Genomic DNA, 17,112 nt, shown 5'->3' on the forward strand with positions numbered 1-17,112 from the left:
GTGGTGTGTTTGCTAGTCTTTCCCTTATTGCATAGTGGCCAAAAGAAGTGTAGGTCTCACATTTGGGACTGAAACTGTTATTTAAACAAACAAGAGCGGAATAAACAACGCATATCCTCCTTTGTAAAATGTTTTCTGCTTCTTCCACAGGGTGTGGTAGGAGACGTCGGGGAGAGGGGCCCACCTGGTCCAGATGGCAGCCAGGTGAGAACGCTAATCTTTGAAGTACCTGTGGATTGGAATTTAAAAATGTATATATTACAAAACTCAGGTGAAATGAAAAGTTGCTGTAAATGTAAAATGTTCCTTTAATACTCCATTTACTCTATTGGTTCCCTGCTTAAGTACCCAACACCTGGACTAAACATTATTTCTCCAGTTGGATTCCAACTTTTTCACTGGACTGGATTCACATTTGTTTAAGAATCTGTTTGTGCTTTTATCATCTTGTATTGTAGGACACTTTTTATTTTACAAAATGTAGTTTTAAAATAAGCAATGTTAAGTTTAAAGTGTGCACACTTATCTTTATGCTTGTTAATGCCCAAGAGGGGTCTGTTTACAGTTGAATGCACAGAACACATTATAACTTATTAAAATTAGTGCATCTTTTTTTGTTTTTGTTCATTGCTCTTAGTGGCAACAGAAATCAAAAGGAAAATACATGATTCAGCAAAATAAATCTTTTGAGATTAATATTATATGTATGTTTGTAAAATGTTTCTGAAAATGTCTTGTGCTATAATGTTTTAACAGGGGCCTGTTGGTGGTTCTGGTATTACCGGCTTTCCTGGTTTGAGGGTGAGTCTGATATTTGTCTTGTTTTCTTCACACTGGTACATTTTTATAGTGTAGACTGAAAGACACCACCGGAACCAGAAACTTGCATTGTATAAAAACATTTTTTTATTTTTTTTTTTTATGGTTTAACATTAAATTAAGCTAAACTTTCCTGTTTTGGGTCAGTTATGATAAACAGAAAAAGGTTGATTTGCTAGAAACCAAAATTGTAAAAAGATAATGAATGTGTTTTGTATATTTTTCATTAATCTTGTCAAATTTAGGAGCTTGCATACACTAAAATTCCTGTGCCAGAATTGTGAAGCTCAATAAGATCAGATCATCTTTGGGCAAAATCTCTAAATCCCTTTCATTCCAATAATTATATACGAGTAAAATATCGAATCGAATCAATCCGAGAACAAAATCAAAAAACCTTCTGAAGATCCTGGTTGAAGTGAGAGGGTGACATTAAACACCATAAAACAACTCCTGTACCAACATGGACCGAAAGGCCACTCAGTGAGGAAGAAGCCTGTCTCCAATAGCAACATACAGAACCGTCAATAATTACATTCTGAAAATGCATTCAACCTTAATTTTGGAGACGTGTTCTGGAGTCTGATGGAGCTTGCAAATGAGAGAAAACTAACTCAACTGTGCAGTTCGGGGGTGGCAGCATCATGTTGATTTCGTTGTTGCTGCAGGTGCTCTTCAAAAGAGAGATTGCATCATGAGAAAAGAAAATGAAATAAAAATATTGGGACATCTCTAGACATCAAATTCACGCTCAAGTGGGATCTGTAGAAGTCCCCACTGAGTTAACGATGGGTTAAAATGTACAACAATTAGAATTTAACAAAGGACAGAAAAGGGTAGCAACAAAAATTGGGATTTTGGGATCACCAAATCGTCATAGCGACCATGATCCATGATGTGCATCATGAAGCTGTTGAGGGTTACGGTTTCCCGCAGGCTGATTGGACAGAAGAAGACCAGAGTTCTGGACTCATGAGCATGTTTGCTAAGGGACAAAATATTAGTGTGAGTGGTGAGGTTTTAAGCATATGCATTTATTTGAATGGATTCAAACTTGTGTACACACAATGCCTGTTCTCAGACTAAAAAATGATATCAACATTCACAACATATTGTAACTATTTGTAGCTCCCTATTTAAGTTAGAATGAGAGACAAATTGTTTTCGTGGCGTCCCTCTCTAACAAGTATTGCTTTCAAAGCTGCACAAGTTGCCAGCTGGTTCTGAAGTGCACAGTTAGTGCTAGAATGAGTGGGAGAGCATATTTCAATGATGCATTGCTCTTTGGTAAAGTCCAGATATGTGCCCTCAGGTCACAGAGTCAAGACCAATTCATCAAGGAGATACAGAGATAAGGGAAAGAGGCCAAACTGTTTGACACTGAGAATATAGAGAAGTCACTGGTGAAGTCAGAAGCAAACATGTTTATCAGAGATGCCAAAATAGATGGAGGGTTCAGTATCAATGTCATGGCACCGTTTTTATTATTAACAATTGTTGCAGATGTTTTGACAGCATGTTCTCTTCCTTGAGGCACATTGTGGGGGTCCAGCTCCACTTTGTGGTTGTTTTCAATCCAAGCCTTTTGGTTGTTGTAGATGTTTGGGCTGTGAGTAAGGAAGCCCGCATGCTCATCCAAACCAGATGGATACACTTTTAACTCAGCTTATTTCTCTGGGTTCAAAAAATATGTTTGCATTTGTGTAGCCATAAGAGATGAAGTAAAAGTTTTGGGTTTTTATCAAAAGCATGTGAATTTAGTTTTCAGAGTTTTTAAAATCCAAATTCCGTTATTTTCTTCTTCCAACAGGGGGATCCAGGCCCAGAGGGACCACGAGGGCTGCCTGGTATGACAGGACCTCAGGTAGCTTTATGTAGTAAATATTTAACTTAATGCATTGTTACCAAACGTCCCATTTGGTAAAGATGATGAGACCTAAGACATAAATTTGTACCAAAAAATGTAATATGCAAATGCTAAACAATTACCGCAATGTGAACTTTATTACTGATTGTTTATTTTCTAACTTTTTTCTTTCTTCTTGTTCTTGCTGCAGGGCCCAGCAGGACACGTCGGCCTGCCCGGATTGAAAGGTGATAAGGTGATTTAAATATTTATATTATTGTTGTGAATATGTGTGTTTTATTCCACTAGCTCAGTTCATGTAATTACACCAGTTGCAACTACCCTGTTGACAGTTTGATACACAACACAACTTCTACCACAAACTGTGACAAAAAGGCCAGAATAATAAAGACGCAATGAGGGATTGGAGCAGCAAACCAAAGCTGATGTCAAAGTGAATTATTTGTCCAGGTCAAAACTTCCAACTTGATGTTTAGCAGCTTTTTGCAATAAGTCGATTATATGTATTCAGATAAATTTGTGGGATGATTAAAGATTGCAATAATCAAAGTTTAAAATATAAAGTGCAGTGTACATATATTCCACGTTAGAATTGTGTTTATTTGTAACCTGTTGTACTGTGATTACTATGACAGGGGAGTGTTGTGTTATATCTTGTGTGATACTGTAAAATCTAGGGTGAAGTGGGTCAAAGGGGAGAGCCAGGAGAGATGGGCTACCAAGGTGACAAGGTAAGAAGTGACAAGTTCTAAAACTGCTTTGAATTTTGTCACTTATGCCAAGATGATTTTTGTGCCTTGCAGTCATGAGTGGTACAGCCCATGTCAGTGCGGTGTGGTATGCTTCTTGATTGTCTGGTGTATTCAGGAGAGCGTTTCCACTGCGAGCAGGCGGGGTTAAAGCCAAACGCCTAATGTTGCGTCATATTAATGCGACGACGAAAACATGACACATTATATCTTGTCCTTTTCACAAGCAGTGATGTTTTTCTGTCCTCCAATCAATGCACTGTGATGTGTGACACCAGTAGCTCCGCCCTGACCCTACCATTGTTCTACGGACCTAAAGGGGTCCAGGAATGGTGCGGTACAGGTCGGATGTTTGTGGTGGTTTTACTTTGGAAACAGACAAAGTGGTGTACCGAACTGCACTGGCCCACATGCAGACTTGCATTCTGCTGTAATGTTGCAATTTCACACAAAGCAAAACCAGTTGAAGATGATTGTATTTGTATGTTTTAGGGTGTTGCTGGTCCTCCTGGTCCTGCTGGGCCCAGAGGGAAACCAGGACCACCGGTACGTTCTAGTTCTCCATGGGAAAGAGGGTTCATTAGTTGTTAGGAAATATGTTTAGTCTGGCAATATTATTATAACTTGGGACAGTTTTTATTGGTTTGCCTTAGATGTGATGATCAAGGTGACATGGCTACAATGATTGTGAGTTTCGAAACAGAAGTTTAATTAAGAGATGCCCTAATTATGATACTGATCCATCTCATTTAACAGTAGATTTTGGTCATACTGAGTCCAAGTCTATTACCTTCTTAAAGTTAGTAAATCCAACACCATGTATGAGCTCCAGCATTTCCACCTACCCAAGATCACTGCATGTAGTAATTGTACCTGTTCACAGTTAATGTCATTTATTTCATTACCCTATCTAAATAATGTCAGATCCTGTCATTGTGTCAAATAAGCATAAACATGCTGCAATCAGATTAAACAAGACCCTGATACATTTAGAGACTACAAAACCCACAAATACAGAGCTTTGCAAATTTCATAATAAGTTTTCCACATGATCTGTGTCCAACATCTAGTGGTGTTGGTGAAAAGTGTAGCAGTGAGTTGATTAGACAGGGAACAACAGCCACTTAAAAATATAAAAACATTATATTTTGGGTGAAATCCATTCCTATTCCTTGTGGAAATTCTGTTAAAGAATATCTTATTAACCTCCTAGCACAAGTGCCTAAGCCATATTTTTGACGTTTCAGAAAACAAGAAGAAACAGTTTTTAAGCAAGCCTAACTCAAAGGAAAGACTTAGGGAAATATGGATTTTGGACTGTAACAAGTGTTCTGATAGGCTGAGAAGATTGACAATTAGGCAGGGCGACCAGTATAAGGAGGTCAATATTATGCTGAGATCTGGCCAAAATATGACTTAGGCAATTATGCGATGAGGCTTAGGATTTTCCAAAATTATATCATTGTTTTGCAAGCAATAATGTGTGACTGTTAGAAATTGCCCTCAAAATAAGCAAGACAATGAATTTGTCTTCATAGGAGAGCAGGTGACGTAATTGTAGAAGTTGAGTTTTGTATGTGATTCCCAAAGCCATGCTGAGAATCTCAGTCTAATCCCTGAGATTGGATCAGGACATCCATGGTTTATTTGTTCACATTATCAGTGTAGCTGTTTATTTAATCACACCTAATCAGAATTATTAGGTGCGATTAGGATACAAAGTAGGATAGACTAAGACTTTAGAGTGATTACTACAAAGAGGACTTGATGTTCAGCCAGGTTTTGAGAAGATTTAAGGGATTTAGTTCGATGATGGAAACCTCTTTTCTGTTTCTGTGATGAAAACCTTAATCACTTTACTGAATGTGTTTTTACTATCTAACGTTTGTGTCAGTGCAGAAACCCACCGGAGTAATTCAGAGTTCAATTCTGTCTGTTTGTTCTCTAATTTCAGAGAAATATGAATATAGCTGTGCTCCTTATTTACAGCTGAACATTGTCATGTTCAGCTTTATCATGTGTATATTATATATACTTTACTTTAAAGGGTAGAATTGGAGAAATTGGGACACAAGGACCACATGGGCCACCAGGACCAGAGGTAGGAATGATATACATGTTTTTTTTATATATACATATAAAAATATGTATAGTTCTGTAAATATGTGATACGTATTAGGTACAACACACTTTAACTTATTAAGTGAGAAATAACAGCAGAACTAAATTCAGACTGTTTTGGGTCCATTGAATTAAATATAGCACTATACTTTTTTTTAATTGTTGGAAAACTGAAAGGATGATGATATAAACACATTCTATTAAAAATGTTAAAGGAAATTATTGATATCTTGAAGGTAACTCCTCCACCAGTACTGAGAGTTATTGTTTAAGAGTGTTGTGGTGATCTTTTTAAACTGAAGAAGCATCTGGCTAAAGATAAAAGTGAGTTTATTTAAAATAAATTGCTGCTTAGTAAGCTTAGAAGCATTGTTGCTGTTGTTGCTTCTCTGGGCTCCTGTCAGTCCACACCACAGTGATAGTTTGCTCCATTAGTGTTGGCATAGTTACAAACCCAAAAGGGGAGAAGATGCAAATATTTAACTTTTTTTTTTCCATGGAAACATTTTTTCATGCTGAAAAAAATGAATAAGAGTTCAGGTTAGGACTAGACAGTGGCACAGTGAAAAATGCTGAATAAAGAAAAATATATTGTGTGTCTGTCCAAACATTAACAGCTGTAAAAGCATACTGAGTTTGTTAAGTCTTCTCTTTTGAGTGTTGTGGAATTGGAACATAAACAATATATTGATTTTCATGGCTACCCACTATCTGGATTCCACTAGAATGATGATCAAGGGAATTCAGGTTTAATAATACTGGCACCATTCACATGCAAGACAGATGGCATGACAACAAAGGAGAGAGAAAGATAACAAACCTTCACGTTTTGCTTGAAAAGAGAACTCAACATCTGAAGCTAGCTTCAGCTAAAAGAATTTCATGTTAAAATGTAGATTTAAAAGGCAGAGTTCACTCCACATTCAAAATCAACTTTAAATTTAAAATAAAATCAAAATCTGAACCTAATCCCCATGCTTCAGCTTCTGCAGTTTATTAGTCAGATTATTTTATTGAAAACTGGAGGTTTTAGTTCTGGATAATTAAAAGAGCCAAAGGTTTGTGCACCTGTCAGGTTTTATTTATTTATCTTTTCTATCATTTTATTTTAACTTGATATTGACAGACTGCAAATTATTGAGTAAAGAATGACTGGAGGATTGCACAGGACATTTTTTTTTATAAAAATCTGAAGTTGAAAGACACAAGACCAAGGAAACTCTTAACTGGTTTCAAAGAAAGAAATCAAATCTGCTGAAATGGATACAAACACCTGACTTATATTCAATATAAATCTTCAAGATTTGAATACAGTTGTGTGGAAGAATGTGCCAAAAGTCACACCTGAGCATTGCAGCTAATTCCTTCATACATCTTGAAGTTGCCAAGAAAGTGACTTGAATATGTAGTTAATACATTTAACTGCATTTAGTACTTATTTGCTTTGTCATTCTATTTATTTTCTTATCCTTAATTCTATTTCTGGATTACTGGGGGTGTTGCTGACATCTGGTTTGAATTTTGTGTCACTGGTTCCATTTGAAGCATTTAGACCGAGAAAAATTATGTGTTCAATTCTTATTTTACCCGCTGAATAACGCAACCACTAGAGTGCACCCAAGTGGTGAAGAAATAGTTCTTTAATCAGTCAAAACACACAACCAACCCTGTGCTGTGTCAGCCATTTACAGCATTCGGCAAACTAAGTTAGCAAATCTTCTTAGCGTAGACAGAGCATCTGCATAGCATAGCATGAGAGTCACATCATCGAGCCATTGGCACATTTACATAACTCTTACGGATATTTTAAAACGTTGGGATTCATTTACAGTCACTAAGTTACATCACCCATGCCAGAAAAGTTTTTGATCTGGGGATCACATCACACATGGTACAGTGTAAAACACACAAAAGATAATACGATGGAGAGTATTATTCACCAGAAGCTCTATATATCCATGTGTTAAAGGAAAGCAAGCTAGATACACAATGGTGTGACAAAGGCATTACAGCTAGTTTTAATTTCTTTTGGTTTATTTTGTTTTACAGTATCTTTGAAATTATGTCAACAAATGCAGCTCTAGATGGAAATTAAACTTTGTGTCATGACAATCCTGCATCAAGGTTTTCAATCTCAGTCAGCTCTATTTGGCATTACAGTATTTGTTTATACATAAACTTCGTAGAAGACTGTTATCAGATTTTGGAAATGCTACTTTTTAATCTGTCAGTGGTCCTAACTAAAACTTGCTATTTTTAAATGGAGTATAAATTTGTCCAAAATTGTTTTTAAGAAAGTAGCGATACTACACTAACAACATCTGTAATCTCTTTAATGCTTTTTGTAAGGGGTTTCCTGGAGACATCGGCGTTCCAGGCCCGAATGGCCCACCTGGACCGAAGGTAGAAACTCTCAAATCATCCACAAATGAAGCATTTACTTCACCTAATTGTTAGTAATGGCAGATTCGGTTGTGTTGCAGGGTTTGCAAGGTGCGAGAGGGCTCCAAGGCCCACCAGGGCCAAAAGGAGTACAGGTGAGATTGTTCAACACTTAAACTAGGTCAGATAAGTCATATTGTGTCTGCTCTGCTCCTGTTTCACTGCTCCACAGACATGGAAAATGTTAGACTAAATCCTGACTGATTATGAAGGTAAAAGTCATGTTGAATTTAGATCTGAGTGGAAGACTTTGTTACTGAAAGATCTCAGGGCATGTTCCACCAGGTGAAGTTATAATTTAAAATCAGATGCATATAAAAACTACTTTTTTTCCACTCCTGGAAAAGTGAACAGAAGCCTTTGGAAGAAGTACAACACACGCACACACACACAAACAGTATTTTATGCTGTGTTGAAAGCATTGAGTTGGCCAACAGCTGCCTTACTCAGAAGTAAGTGTTAAACTGAATTTCAGATCTTTTTCATTAGAATTTCTTCCAGTTTGGTTTATTAGGAATTCGTCTTAGGATTTACTAGACGTCGTAGAGAATTTAACAAATATGGAGATTTGCTCTTAGTTCTGTTTACGTTGACTTACAGGAAACAGGCATGACAACTTTATTGCCTGGGCTGGCATCAGTATTGCAGAGCTATTTTTGTTCTCTAAGCTTTACTGCTGGACAAAATAAGTTCCACATTTCTTTATATTATCAAGTGTGATTCTGTTAGTCATTTTACATCAGTTATTCATACCTAAAGATATGCAGCTGTTATAAGTGTTTTGGTTTTAATGGCTGTACTGTGTTTCTGCAGGGTGATGAAGGCCCACTCGGCCCACCTGGCAGCATTGGCCCGACTGTAAGAAGTCTCATCTAAATGTGCAAATACACATATAATCAGTGTAGGTTTTGGATGATATCAAATAAATAAGCTTCTTTTGATCAACACTTTTTATAAAGGGGAGATCTGGGAGGAAAGGTCATGCAGGTGAACCTGGACCTGAAGGCCTGCCGGTAAGCCTTTATGACACACTTTTTGTGTGTGTGTGTGTGTGTGTGTGTGTGTGTGTGTGTGTGTGTGTGTGTGTGTGTGTGTGTGTGTGTGTCATGAAACATTTGTTTTAAAATCTTTGGTTGTGTTATTGATTTAGCATTCTGTGGTTTTTCACCATAAGAGATTCGCCAAGCTACTGGGCAACTGAAGATGACTAATGACAACTTTTAAGTTGTGTCCAAATTTTTATATATTTTTTATGACACTAAGTTCTGGGTGATGTGATTTCCTCTCCCAAACATGAAGTTTATTGTTCGTCAGCCACATCATAACTAATTTAAGTGCATCATTACAAGTCATTGTTTGAAATGCCCATTTGTGTCAAAGATTTAACTCCTAAAGTTTTGCCATGATGTGTCACTATGATGGCAACGTACCAACAACATAAAGCTGCAACCACATATCTATTTGTCACAGTCAGAATCACGAAATTTAAAAATGTCCCTGTTTATCATAGCAAATATAACAATGATTATTCTGACATATGATCTGTTTTTATGAATTTCTCTCTGGGATTAATAAAACCTATTGAAATAACACAAAGGTCTATTTCAAAACACTTAAATTTAAGTTCCATTTTGACATCAGGATGTCAAATTTCCCTTAGTGCATTTGCAAAGTATAATCAAGCTTTTAGTGTTACTTTTGCAGTAATGATTTCTTCCTGTCTGAGTGGCATTGCTGGTCATATCAGCAGAGGAATAATTTCTCTGTGGTAAAAAGACATTTTACAAGGTTCCCTCACCATTGTTTTGCTTTTGTTCTGGGGTTAAAATGGACATTTTGAGTCAAAACTCTCTCACCTCTGGTACCGGTCTACTGATTGACTGGACATTTTCCTTGGGTTTGTACTTATATCGATCTCTTGAAGGAAGGAAGCAGTGAGTTTAAGGTGTTGCTCTATGATCCCTCTACAGGCTTGGCTCTGCTTAACTCAACTGTTATAAGCTGCTAAAATCTTGCAAAGCCCATCAGCATTTGGAGTCTTGCAAAAATGATCTTGGTGTACGTAAGCACTAAAAGTATTCCTGGATTCTGCCTTGTGTCAGTGCTTGGCCTCAAACGTGACACAGCTGGAAGCCAACCAGTTTGGCAAGATGCCACCCAGCTACGCCACAGCTGGAAATGTTTTCCTCACTGCTCACTTCTATATGTCAGGCAGATTTTTTTATGTTTCTTCTGGTTGTTTTTTTTTTTATTTCAGAGTAATTTATTGACATTTTCTGTGAGCGTTTGTTGTGTTTAATAGGCGAAAACTAATTAATAAGCTTTAAAACTGAATCAGACGAAGTTACATTAATATAGGTAGGTTTTCTCTTCTTAACCTGTCTTTTTGTGGTTATCTTGTGCTTGTTTTGATTTCCATCCATTTAAACACTTAGTCTGTGCTGTAAAGATGGACTTAATTAAGAGGGGAAATTATTTCCTCCATGGTCGTTGTCATGAAATGCATCATGGAACACCAAATTATTCACAGGCCTGTGCAGCCCATGTGTGTGTCCCGTTTTACACTTAATATCCTGCGAGCATACTGCCAAATTAGGAGTGGACTGATTATAGAGATCACTTTAACTACAGTAGCTAAATAGTAAAATTGTTTGATGTTTTCTCCTTGCAGGGAGAAAAAGGGGACATTGGAGATGTTGGAAAAGTTGGACCACCGGTAAGACTTTCCCACGCCTCTAATTGCTTGAGTTAAAGTGAAGCTGCTGCGTAAGTTGCAAAACCTTCCAATGTCTTCAAGCTTGCCTCATGAAATTTAATCAGACATCCTATTACTGTCTCCAAAACTAAATAAATTCATGCAAATCGTATATATGTTTAAGATTTGAGAGTTTTCCAACAAGAACTTTTTCTCTGTCTCTTTTTGTGAAATTTCCACAAACACAGCTACTTTGAACATTGGAAGAAGACCTGTCCCTCCAGTAGGCCCCTTAATGTTAATATTTGCATTCTGAGGATAGTAGAGACAACCAATTGGGCCAAGCAAGCTGGACTGTGTTGTTGCTGTGCACATATGAGAGGCATTAAGCACTTACTGAACAGAGGGCCCTTTGAAGCCAAACAGGAACCATGGAGCTATGCAGTGAGAAAGAAACTCTTAAGCATATGTTGGCTCTAATGAGTCCCATAACATCACTTTTCAGATAAATAAGATGTGACTGAAACTGAGAAAGAGTTGATGCTTTAATACCACCTGTCTTCACTAAGTGACTCCTTATCTGTAAAAGGTCTCGAGTGAAATTTTACCAGGAGCTTGGAACTGTTTTAGAACCACAACACACAAAAGATTCACTATGCAGCATTGTTAAAGTCAACCGTACGTTTGAAAATGTCAGCCTGCGTAGACTTGCACGCTGTCCTACTTCTATGAATCTAACAATAAAGTCCTATTTTATCCACTTTATGCAAACTTTTGTTCGTTTGCCTAGAAAGTTTGAGTTGTTTGGGGAGATATGAATGGCAAGCTTGGACCACAAAAGCAAACTCTGGTCCCGCCTACAAACCTGGGTCTCGGGTGAAGTGAACTCTGATGCGGCTCGAATGCAGATGTGGATGTAAGTGGACCGGAAATCTCTCCAAATGCAGGAAGCAAATCATAGCTCAGGGCATTCTGGGTAAATACTCCCCAAATAAGAGTCTGACGCTAGAGAGAGAAGTAGGTGATGGTCTTTTACCAAAACAAAAGAGAATTCCTACAAGTGCTAAAATATGGTACTCCACTCCATTTTTATTTACATTTTGTGAAGACTTGTGTTGGATCAGACCACATCAGCTGAAAATGTAACAAATGTTTCAGTTTTGGTCCTCAGTCGAAGTGAGTTTACCAGACTATCAGGTGTGAAAACACCCCAACGCTTAACTTCTGTCATCCACATTAGGCTTTCTAAGCAACCAGACCACCTAACCACAGAACCCCCAGAATCAGTTTGCCATGTCGCCAACTTTCTGTGTAGATTAAGGGACCTAAGGTCAACCTTGTGCTCTCGTTCCTCCATCTGCAGGCTGCATGTCTTCACCGTCAACTGGTGCTTACATGAATTCAACAGGTTAATCTTTTTACGGTGACGATATATGAGAGGCATTTTATAGCTGCCAGGCTTTTTGGCAAAGCTACAGAATTGCAAAGGGAACAAAGCTTTATAGTGTTTATGATAGCGGCCTGTTTCTTGTCTTCTAGTTTGTTTCATTCTCGGACTCTTTTTTTTTTTTTTTTTTACAGCTTTCAATGTAAATACACTGAGATACAGGAAAAAACGAAGTGTGATTACCCAGTGAGAAAGTGTGTTCACTGTGTGAACACTATAAATCAAACTCTGCAGTAAAACTTTGTGCAGTGGAAAGAGGCCACTATTGTCAGACTACTGTATTTTTACTCATATTGGTCTGTAATTGTGTCAGCATATGAAATATTACCATAACATCATGAAATGAGTCGAGCCCGGCACCGTCTTGGCTTTGCTCAAGTAGTTTTGGTGCTGTAAACTATAAGAATTGTGGCCCTAACCTTCATTTTATATTACTATAGTTTACATCCAGACTAAACATAGAAATTTGTGGATGTGATCTACCAAGTCTCAGATTTACAGTTTTAACAAACATACTGAAGAATAGCAGCAGAGAGACCGTGCAAGCTGCTGCAGCTCCCAGCCTATCTGTGTAAAGTCACTGATTCAAATGAAACCAGTGCAGAGCTGAATGACTGTCCCTCAAAACTGCAGTGTTTGGAGGAAAATATAAAATTTATAAAGGCAAACAAATTACACTCAATGCAACTTAACCCACAGGAACAAAACACGAGTCCAGAGAGGAGAGTTAGAGTTAGTTGACGTCTTCAATACACTCGTCAGGAGAGGCGAGATGGAAGTTTATGGAGGACTTTTTAGATGTCCTGAGCAAACAGCTGATAAAATGTTTGAGATGAAGTGTGCTAGAACATTTTAACAAGTTTGTGAAACCTAGTTGCAAAGAGTCCTTGTTCAAACCTCGTAATGTCTTGTCCGTCTGTTTTTCCATTTTACTAGATAAACATTTAAAGCAGCATTCTCATAAATTCTCTAAACATTTCTAACTTTGTTGTAAAATCGTCATTAAGCAGTATCAGATGTGTTGCAAATCAGTTCTGAAGCTGTTATCCTGGTTAGTGAAAAAATGTGTTTACTAGAGCATTTTTTTCTTTCCTGTGTAGCATCACTTCCTTTTACACTTAGCTCTTTATGCTGAAGAAACGTTTTGATTTCCAGCTGCACAGGGTTAGGTTGTTAGGTTGTATTTGTCCACAACCTTTTCGAACATTTCTAAAAGTATAAACATGAATTTTTAAGATTTTTTTAAAATAAAATGCTAGGTTTTCAGGCTGTGCTTATGATCTTTTCTGATATTTTTAACACTCTCAATCTACTACTTAAACTTCATTTTAGCTGAATGAAACTCACCCAAGACTTACAGAAGTCTTGGGTGGACTTTCACTGGAACCTGAAACGTCTTGCATTCCCTGCATCATGACAGCCTGCTAAGCAACCCGTGTTACTTTCTCCTGACGTGTTTGTGTTTAACACGCTTTCGTCTTCTCTCCTTTCCTCTCCTCCTTCTCTCCAGGGTCCAGTTGGCCTAATTGGAATAACTGGGGTGATGGGAGTTCCCGGTGAAAAGGTAAAGAGTGTGTTTCTCTGTCATTAGGCTGTCGGGCAGCATCAGCTGCTCACCTGTCAGCAACAGACCCCTATAATTAAGCCCATGTCAAAGCAGCCTGGACTAGAGACTCGAACACATGCTTGTGTAAACACTTGACACTCTCACATCCACATCAATAGCAGCATCGTCAAAGCCGTGTCACCTAGGGTGTTTAAGTTGAACATAAAAATTAAATTTGAAAGTCTTTTCTCTTAAAATACTTAAATTAATCAATCATTTCCAGCTCAACAAGATCCTAATACGTCTTTTCAAGTGTTTTTATTGAATCGTCTCCTAAAGAACACCCACGGTTTTGCCTTCCATCTCCATTGTTCCCTCCCTCTATCCCAACCTGTTTGCCCTGTCTTTCCTATCCAGAAGGCCCGTTTGTCAGAACATGTTCTTGTGTTGAGAAGCCATCTGCTTGTCAGATTCTTGCTTGTCCTCCAACTCCTCTCCCACAAACCTCTGCTCCTGATTCAGTCTGTCAGCACCAGTCGTACCCTGACAGCCTACAAATAATTTTGACATTATGAATAATTTTTTATTCTTTGCCACGCTCTTTGTTTAAAATGTTCAGCTCGCTATGAAGAAGTGTAACAAGAAACAAAGTTGGACTTAGTGTGCTGTACAATCATGGATTTTACCCAGTTTGTGAAAATAAAATACATAATGTTTGCAGGTTTACTGCTGGATATTGGCAGATTCTGGTCTTTCTGTCACCTATTTGTGCTCTATTTTAGATAGAAAATCACTGACACATTATCAAAATATTTTTATATTTTCATATGAATGCCATAAAAAGCTTCTATCTTCACCTTACTTAACAAATATTTATGATTTTTAAAAAAAATTTAGTTATGAAATGGCAGTTTTAACAATTGATTTGAGCTCTTTTTTAAATAATAAAATGTCTTTACCTAATGGAACCCATACACTTTAAAATGGTTTCTGCAACAAGAAATGAAATGAAAATGTAAGTAAAATTGGAATAGGAGTGAATAAAAAAAAAGTGTTTCAATTGAGAAGTCAAAATTTTACAAATTCTCTCAAATACACCACATGATCCAAATTTTCGCTAATTCCATGAACACAGTCAAAGTTGAACAAAAATCGGTTCTCAGAATCATAACCTCTTTCCCTTTGGATGTCCTTAACCAGGGAGACCGGGGCCTACCAGGTCCAACAGGTCCTGCCGGAGAGAAGGGACCCACGGTGAGTAAAGCCACAAACGATCTTAAATAAATTTTAATTGGGTTCTCGCAGTGTCAGCCATATTTTATTGAAGTTTTCTAGTTATGTTATCACATTTAAAATTCACCTTTCTCCACAAATGTCAATATTCTAATAGCGGATGTAATTTAAAAAGCTCTAACAATGGGAAAGTGGATTTTTAAATTGGAGATCAGTTACACAACATTTAGCGAAAAGCAGGTGGACCGTTTGGTAATTAACTCTATAATAAAAATACTTTACACATATTTTACATTGCATTTGTTGCTATTTATCCAGGTTCATCTATGATTATCACAGACATGGTATCTTCTGCAGATTGAAAGGTTAGGTCATCTTTTCATGTTGATGCACAGCAGAGCAATAACAGAAAGGAACAGACTAAAATATGCAAATTCTACACTAAAAGGCAAAACACGATTCAAACACAGAACATTCTTGCTGCCAGGCAACAATGCTAACACATGTTGCACCACATGGCTGCTAGCCATATTTTGCAAGAGTCAAATTGCTAGTGGAAACATTCAAAAACGTTGCTTAGCTGTTATGACAAAGGTGTGATTTGTATGAATGCCAGTTTAGATGTTTACATTGATTATTGAGAAAGCATACATATTTCTACCATATTTAAATTTAATTTTATATTAAAACAAGAATCATTTTCAAAATTGAAATTATTCTTTCACTTTCAAAAAATAATTTATTTCTTCTATTCTTCCCCAAAGATCAGATTTCAGAAACATACAGAACATAGTTGTTAAAAAACTTAGATATTTTATTGCTCTAACATGACAAAGTAAATGTGGTGTAACATCCTGATGAGAGGAACCTGTTTCTTTTTTTAAGTTTCCATCGTTTTGAAACCAGAGTTTTTGTCAAAGGAATAAATCAACCAGATTGTCCCCAGACAGCAGGATTTAATGATACAGGGTCTGCGTTCACCATGTTCTTTCATTCTACTGTATTTTTATGGGCGACTCTTTAAAAGTTATGTGGTGGAACATTGAGTTCTGTGCATTCTTCTTGTGCATGAGTATGGCTTTGAAACTGTTGCATCCATTGGATACATATGCATCAGTTTATCTTTTATGACGAGAAGAACTGCCGCTAACTAACAATGGCGTTAATATTTGGTTAATGTGTAAACCTGAAAAGATGACAGTGTTGTCTTCTGTGTCCACTTTGATACATGTAATGGTAAAATGCCTCAGGAAGGAATGCTGTTGGAGATTTTAATGGAACAGAAAAGCCAAGTTTATCAAGTCTGAACGCTGTTTCAGCATCAGCGTTTGCAAAATCTGTATGTTCCTTTATCCTCACTAAACTTTGACTGGCAAGTTAGTACTGGTAGAGACTTGAAGTGATCATTAAGTGATTATACTCTATTTTATAAACCTTTTAGTGGATAATATGTTATCTTTACTCTATAAACTCATTCAGTAGAAAAATTGTTGGCATGTATATTATTTTGACTAAGTTCATCCATAGAGAAAAAAGCGTAGAGAATATCTGCTGCTGCCCAGTTTTCTGTCTGCTGCAGAGCTGTGAGTCTGTTGGAGTGCTTGGCCTCGGTCTCTGGGCTTTGGATTAACGCCAGATCTGTGGATCTGGGCCTTCAGCTCTCATCTCTATCTGACACAGTGCCGAACAAACTGAATGATAGGTGCATAAACGGAGATTAACTTGATTTAATGTCTCTAGATATTTGTGTGTGAAATAAATTTAAAATCATTTTTGTAACGGACTCTGCTTTGACCTACTGCTGACCTACTAAAATCATGGATTTATTCAAAATCTCTAGTGTTGCCTGTATTTATATGAAGCTCACTGTGTCGTTCACCCATTTAAATAAATGATGCCACAGTGTTGCATCTACCTGCCTACATTTCAATTGTTTTTTTTTCTGTTCCCTGTTAGGGTTACCCAGGATCACCAGGAGGTCCTGGAGACATTGGCATGCAGGGTTCACCTGTAAGTATGTTCACAAAATATCAACATGTATGGCCTTAGTATACAGTATTTAATTGGGGGTTTTTTGCACAGAAAGCAAAGTGTGGGACAATAAAGGATATTTCTATTCTATTTATAATGACTGGATAAATAAAAAATAAATAACAAATACAATGGAAATCATCAAATCAGACTGTTTTTATG

At 37.2% G+C, this 17,112-nt stretch overlaps 1 protein-coding gene across 1 annotated transcript in view; it reads left to right on the forward strand.

Annotated features, from left to right (window-relative positions):
• The first annotated feature begins 759 nt into the window (after window positions 1–759).
• The window catches only part of LOC106962401 (collagen alpha-1(XXIV) chain-like), a 46,910-nt gene continuing 30,557 nt past the window's right edge, over window positions 760–17,112 (forward strand). Inside the window, exons 1-14 of the mRNA XM_015056807.1 lie at window positions 760–801; window positions 2,630–2,683; window positions 2,877–2,921; window positions 3,364–3,417; window positions 3,928–3,981; window positions 5,483–5,536; window positions 7,906–7,959; window positions 8,040–8,093; window positions 8,812–8,856; window positions 8,958–9,011; window positions 10,670–10,714; window positions 13,651–13,704; window positions 14,887–14,940; window positions 16,876–16,929. Coding sequence (XP_014912293.1) covers window positions 2,669–2,683; window positions 2,877–2,921; window positions 3,364–3,417; window positions 3,928–3,981; window positions 5,483–5,536; window positions 7,906–7,959; window positions 8,040–8,093; window positions 8,812–8,856; window positions 8,958–9,011; window positions 10,670–10,714; window positions 13,651–13,704; window positions 14,887–14,940; window positions 16,876–16,929 — 636 coding nt within the window. The 5' untranslated portion in view covers window positions 760–801; window positions 2,630–2,668. The remainder of the gene's footprint in view (window positions 802–2,629; window positions 2,684–2,876; window positions 2,922–3,363; window positions 3,418–3,927; window positions 3,982–5,482; window positions 5,537–7,905; window positions 7,960–8,039; window positions 8,094–8,811; window positions 8,857–8,957; window positions 9,012–10,669; window positions 10,715–13,650; window positions 13,705–14,886; window positions 14,941–16,875; window positions 16,930–17,112) is intronic.

Source organism: Poecilia latipinna, unplaced genomic scaffold, assembly GCF_001443285.1.
Source record: "Poecilia latipinna isolate Pla-1442-1.1 unplaced genomic scaffold, P_latipinna-1.0 Scaffold1409, whole genome shotgun sequence".
NCBI lineage: Eukaryota > Metazoa > Chordata > Actinopteri > Cyprinodontiformes > Poeciliidae > Poecilia > Poecilia latipinna.